Genomic DNA, 6,619 nt, shown 5'->3' on the forward strand with positions numbered 1-6,619 from the left:
GGAGAGGTTATCTGTTTAGTAAATATACATGACATAGCTGAGCAGAGGAAAAAGGAGCCAAAAAGGACAGGAGAGGTTATCTGTTTAGTAAATATTTGGTGCCAGCTACCTCAATTATAGATTTTGCCAACCACCCATGGCATCACCTACCCCACAACTTTACTTTTCCTTTCACCTCCATTCTTTAAGTCATGCATATCCTAAACCTTATTAAAAATTATGACAGTCCTATTCTACCCTACTCTCTTTATTTTATACCAATTTCCTTCTATTTACTTTTATATTTTCATCTTATATTATGTTTTTTCTTTTTCTTTTCAGTCCTGTCCTCCTAACCTTACTCCATGCCTTGACTATTTTTGACGCTCGTTATAGTTTATTTGTTATTGTTAATTTATTTTTACTCATACTTTATATCTCTTTTCTACCTTGTATCACATTATGTCAATTTTATCACTATTACATCTCCATAGTATGTAAAATTAATAAAAATTAATCCATTGATTAATTTTATTATTTCTTAATTTATTATATTATTTACTACTTTTCTTATGTTTCATATTTTTTACTTTTATTTAATTATTTTACTCTCTAAACTGTATTTAATTTTTAATGCTTGTTTTCTTATTTATATTTTCTTTTTATTTATCTTATACAATTCTCATCCTCTCCTATTTCTATTCCATTGTAACCATTAAATTACCTTATTATATTCTGATACTTTTAATATCTTTTCTGATTTTTCTATTATAAACCATTGCATCTCCACTTAAGTATACTACTCTCACCTCTTACTTCATTCTGAAAGCACCTGAATTCAGGTGAAGTATCTCTATTATTTTTCTTTTATCATCTTTTCACACTCCTTTATTTAACCGTTCACCTATCTACCCTCCACTTATTTATTATTGCATTATACTTATACCTCATTTACTTAATCACTTTTTCTTTTAATGTTACAATATTTAATGTTACTACTTCTATTCAATATTATTTCACTATTCAATACTTTTTACATTAGCAATTCTATCACTCACTACATAACTTGTAATTAATTAGTATTCTATTTATATTCCTCTAGTTTACTGCATTACTCTTTTTTTATACAATTATTTACACTATTTTAATTGATATTATAATTGTTTAATCATATTTTACAATGTTCGTTGCCTTGTTCACATTTAGTCCAGATGAAGCCCTGTAAAGTGGGGTGAAACATTGGTTACTAATAGTTTTTACTATTTCTGTACCTTACTTGACTACTACCCGGATTATCTTCCAACAATCTGTTACATACTGTAAACTATTAATCTTTCGAAATTAAAGAAATAACATAAACACAGTAGCTGATGGTCCCTAACAAACTGATATGTTTAAATGTTATCATGTTCCTTCATCCACGATAACATCCATTTTGAAGAACAAGGAAAAAATAACCTCCTTGATTTCGAACAATAAAGCAAAGTAAAACATTTAAAATGAGGTGTATTATGACAGACAATGAAAAATAATGAGTGGCTTATATCTGAATTACATTGTGAGAATTAACTTATATACCTATACTATAAATATAAATATATTTATATATACACAATAGGATAAGGTAGTATATGGAGAAAGGAAAAGAATAATGTAACAAATATGAGAACGAGAAGGGAGACTTACGTTGTGGCGTAGAAGGTAGGCTAGCAACTGATTGATGTAAGAGTTTATTTGAAATTTCCGCTAGAATGAGCTACTCGACTGCGGTTAGAAACGTAACTGTCAAGAAAGACCGTTATGACACAACAGTTGACAGTTTGTTATGGGCTTTGAGGGCTAGACGGAGGTTTGGGATGGAGGAACGTAATTGTTTTTGAATGTTGTCTGTAAAAAAGGGTATGTAAGGTAATGATCTGTATAAGGGGATGGAAAAAGATTGCAGAGAATTTTTATAATTGTAAAAGAGTTTGTCGATGATTTTTGGAGGGAAGTTGTTGTTTAAGAGAATTTGTTTAATGCGGAGATAGTTATTGTCATGAAATTGGGAATCCGAGAGAGAAAAACCACGATGAATAAGATTTTTGGCTGTGTTTAGTTTTTGATTTTAAATAAATAAATATGGTTTTGTTTATTTATGTTGTTCTTTGCTGACCGCACCCCCGACGAACTTCTCCAATCATTAAAACATTTAAAGACTGGCAAGTAACCACAACTAGGAACTATATTAACCAATAGCCATACTAAATCATACATATTAATGAAATTTTCATTAGTTCTAATTTTTTATTTTTGACTTCAGATTATTGGTTATCTAAATAATTTTAACATTCAGAAATTCATCAGTAATCCATGGACTCTTAGCAATACAAATTATCAGGATTTTAATATATCTATTAGAATATTATATATATAATTTATATGTAAGTGACAAAATATATTTTGATATTTAAGACGAATGAACATGCAGTCTTTGCAACTCAGCTATTCAAAGAGGACAAAATAACTAATACAATTATTTTACTTTATTAACAATTTAAAATTTTGCTAGAACGCAAATTTAATAAGAAACTTTATTCCGTAATAATTACCTTAATTCATTTTCTCTGACCGTTGGATTAGTATTCACAACTCTCCACTGAACCAACTCTGCTCCGTTAATAAACTTCTCGCTCCTCCAGACGCCTTGTCTAACAGGAACCTATAAAGCAATAAAACTTGATTAAAAAAGAGTGAATGGATTTTCTTGGGAAACAGCATTAATATTTATTAAATTAAAAAATGTATGCAAAAGGGGATAATGGCACAAAACCAAAAAAGGATGGAGTTAATTCAGTATTAAACATTTTTAATTAGGGAAAATGCATAACAAATTTGTTTGAAATCAGCTGCCATGCTGTTGTATTATTAAAAAACAATTATAGACCTAATATGAAGTGTGTACCAAATATCATCAAAATTGATTGGGTTGTTCTTAAGCACAGATGAATTTCACTTTCTCCATTACCAGTTATGTATCAATTTCCTTAAAGGTACATTTTGTTGGCCAATGGGAACTATTTTAGCCAATTTTCAAGAGAAATCTGATTTGTATATATTTAACTTATAATGCTTCAATTTTGGAATTTTTTCTTTTAATTCCCTACCAATAAATATATTCTAATAAAACTTCGTTTTTATTCCAGTTACATTATAATGGGTTGGTTCAATAATAAAAAATGTAAAATATGTTTTTTCCCCTTTTTTTGGACAATGCAACTATTGATTAGTTTTTCTGATACAATTCATGTTGGCTGTCTGTAGCTAAGGAAGTTAAGGCGTCAGCCTCGACTGCCTTGTTACTGCAGGGAATCTGGCCATGGAGGTTGACTTTTATTTTGTGACAGAAAGAAAGATCTCCCACCATGGTTAAAATAAATTGGATGGTCACCTCTAGCTACACCCCTTGCGGCAGCCAGTTTTAAGATGGCAACCATCATATAAAAAAATTGGTATACACTTTCTATAGAAAAACATCAGCACAAATAAATAAGTTTAACTTATTTGTGTTTCATTGCTGATTGTACCCCCAACCATATCCTCTTATTCAATCTGCAGTCAATAATAAACATTTCATTAAAAAAAAAAAAATTGTGCTAAAATAACTTTATTTTTAAATTACCCAGGAAAATGGCCATTTTTTATTACTCATCCCATCAGTTTGGAATTCCCTAGTGAATTATTTTAAAATCAGACTCACATCTTTTAAAAAATTGTCCTTAGGAAAGAATGTCCGTAGGAGAGTTTTTATTTTTTACAAAGGGGTAATCAGTGTAACGAAAATTAAAGAAGGAATATGCATATGTTTAAAGTTTGGAAAATATTTTACAAGATTGACTTACAAATTGAAAAAAAAAAAAAAAAAAATTGAACCCTCTGCCAGATCATTTTCAATAGAGATTTTTATTGAAAGATTCTTTTAGAGAAAATTTGTAGAAGTTTTAAAGATAGAATATGTGTTTTAATTTTTCCCCATCAGGTTCTAATTCTGAGGTTCTAATGAAGAGAGGTTCTAATTCTTTTTTAAAAAATTTAATTGACCATATAACTCAAGTTATACTTAATTTATGCCAACAGAAAATAAGAATAAATTTCTAAAATAATATTATATGAAATATAAGTATTAGTAAAAAAATAAAATAAACAAACCGGTTTTTCTCGATATTCAACAGTTGGTGCATTCATGATTCGAGCCTTAACTTTTGTGAACTGATCATCAACTGAAAGCCCGAACTCTCTCAAGCATGGGTCTTCATTAAATCTTATTTGGTCAATCTGGAAGAAAAAAAAACAAATATAATTACTATGAGAAACAATTATATGAATAATGAATGGATGATCTTTTTTTATATTATGATTATTACATTACAAATATTACTCATTTTAACTAAAAATAAAACAAATCTTATCAATATGAATCATACCAATACATTTTTAACCAAACTATGGTATACTTGAATGTAAATACACAATTGAAAAGCTAAGTGGAAGAACATGTGAAATATTAAGGAAAATTAAACAAAGAGTTTTACTTGGAAGAATATTTTTAAATACTCCTTTCTACACAGTGGCTTTGCATATTTTTTTGAAATTAAAATTAAAGTAATTTTAAGCAGTTCAAAACTTGAATTCCAGCCTTCATAATAGGAATATAAAAAACATTGAATAAAATTAGCATCCTCGTAGCTCTTCAATTATGGAAAAATTTTAGGTTTTTAATCTGAGTTAGTTTAGTTCTTGTAAGTTTACATAAATGTAGATAGTATTTAACGAGTTACAGATGATACCTTAATTATATTTTAACAGAAACAATAATTTTTTGAATTGCCAACAGTTTTCCAGATGGATTGATGTTGATGGATACTGCTCTGTTCTTAGAGGTTGTAGTGTAATGCTATATAGCCTAAAGCCTTAACATTCCAAACAAGGTAGTTCCCGAGATCACCATGTTCAAACTAACAAACCTCAGTTTTATATAATATTATAGATGACTAGTAGACCCGGCAATGCTTCACTATTGTAATATTTGAGGACATATATACATTAATTGAACACTATTGAATCTTTGATATCAATTAATATATAGATGAAGTGATAAGACAGTAACTATGGTAACAACTAACTTCGCTGTAAATCGTTAATACTGGTCTGATTTAGTAGATTTTTCTTATTCTTTTACACGATTTGACAATCTGTGTTTGTCATATATTGTCATATACATATTGTAATATTACAAAATTTATTTTATAAATAAGGAAATTTAATAGTTTTTCTAATTTTCCGATCTAAAATATAACTTTGATGATTACAAGGTTCAAATGAATAAATTAAATATTAAATAGATATGAGAATTTTATTTTAAATTATATAACATTATAGACTCTTATCTCAGGGTAGGTTTTCCAGACAATCAGAACACGATGAAACAACCAAATGAACAGCTACTTACACAAATTATGGGTAGAGCAAACTATATTTTTACTCCATATTTGACTGATAAAAATTGGTTAGCTTGCCTGTTGGTTCAACAAAACAAATGAACAATATTGAATGTTGATACATAAAATAAAATCATAACTAAAACCATCTATATATAAATAAACAACTATTTATCTAAAAAGAGGATATTACAGTATACTACATAAAATATGAATAGCTTTGATATAATCACCATCATTGTGCTTAAATACTGTTTTGAGATAATTCAGAAAGATTGACCTGTTAAAAGTGTGATAAAAGATTTTATAGGAGTGAAACAAAGTTAATATTTGTTTCTAGCACCTCGAGAAACACTTACATACGAACTTTCGAAAAAATTGGAAAACTTTTTGCCTTACATAGATAGGCTTTTGATTTATTTTGAAAAATAACCTAAAAAAAACTAACTTTAACATGACTCAACCAATCTACACTAAACTTGGGAGTGGTTTCAGGCTCTATAAACTGCACTAAAGGGCACAAACCGGATCTAATTAAACAAATTAGAACTGGAGATATAAAATTAAACATTTGAAAAGTTTTCTTTATTTGAAACTAATATTTCACCCTTATAAGAGTATTAAATCTAAATTTTGTTAATGTAGGTTAAGAGAGGAGACATTCGGCTTTCCAACGGTAGTATTAATGTAGGAATTGGATAAAATGCAGAGGAGTTATGAACGATAATATCAACAATGGTCACAAGAAAAACAAAATTCTCCAAATAAATCAAGGTGAAAAATGCTATTTGAGGGCTTCATCTGATGCTAGAAACAAATAGGATTTGTTTTGTTTTTTCTAAAAAAAATTTTGTTGACCTACTTTACTAAAATCCTCATTGTTTTTTTAATTTTTAGTGAATATAAAAATCATTCCATAGAATCACTAAACTGTTATGTATACTTTTTGCGCTACATGCCAAAAATGCTTAATTTTGTTAATAACTTTTTTTATACCAAGTCAGCGCCAATATTCTTTGTGGAAAAATCCTGAAAATTTAGAAAAAAGCCCCATCACAATTGGATGAACGGTAAGACAGTTCATTAAGTACTAACAAACAAATATTCATTTTTATATATTAGGTTAACGTCATGTAATTCCTGAATTCATATGTACATATATA

At 28.3% G+C, this 6,619-nt stretch overlaps 1 protein-coding gene across 3 annotated transcripts in view; it reads right to left on the reverse strand.

The window, feature by feature from the left end:
* The window catches only part of LOC106677750 (protein argonaute-2), a 100,924-nt gene that overhangs the window by 13,093 nt on the left and 81,212 nt on the right, over window positions 1-6,619 (reverse strand). For all 3 annotated transcript variants that reach the window (XM_067050150.1, XM_067050152.1, XM_067050151.1), the window contains 2 exons: window positions 4,168-4,293; window positions 2,571-2,680 (listed from right to left, as the gene is read on the reverse strand). In XM_067050150.1, the coding sequence (XP_066906251.1) occupies window positions 2,571-2,680; window positions 4,168-4,293 (236 nt within the window). The remainder of the gene's footprint in view (window positions 1-2,570; window positions 2,681-4,167; window positions 4,294-6,619) is intronic.

Source organism: Halyomorpha halys, unplaced genomic scaffold, assembly GCF_000696795.3.
Source record: "Halyomorpha halys isolate HHAL.00 unplaced genomic scaffold, Hhal_1.1 Scaffold107.1, whole genome shotgun sequence".
Lineage (NCBI taxonomy): Eukaryota > Metazoa > Arthropoda > Insecta > Hemiptera > Pentatomidae > Halyomorpha > Halyomorpha halys.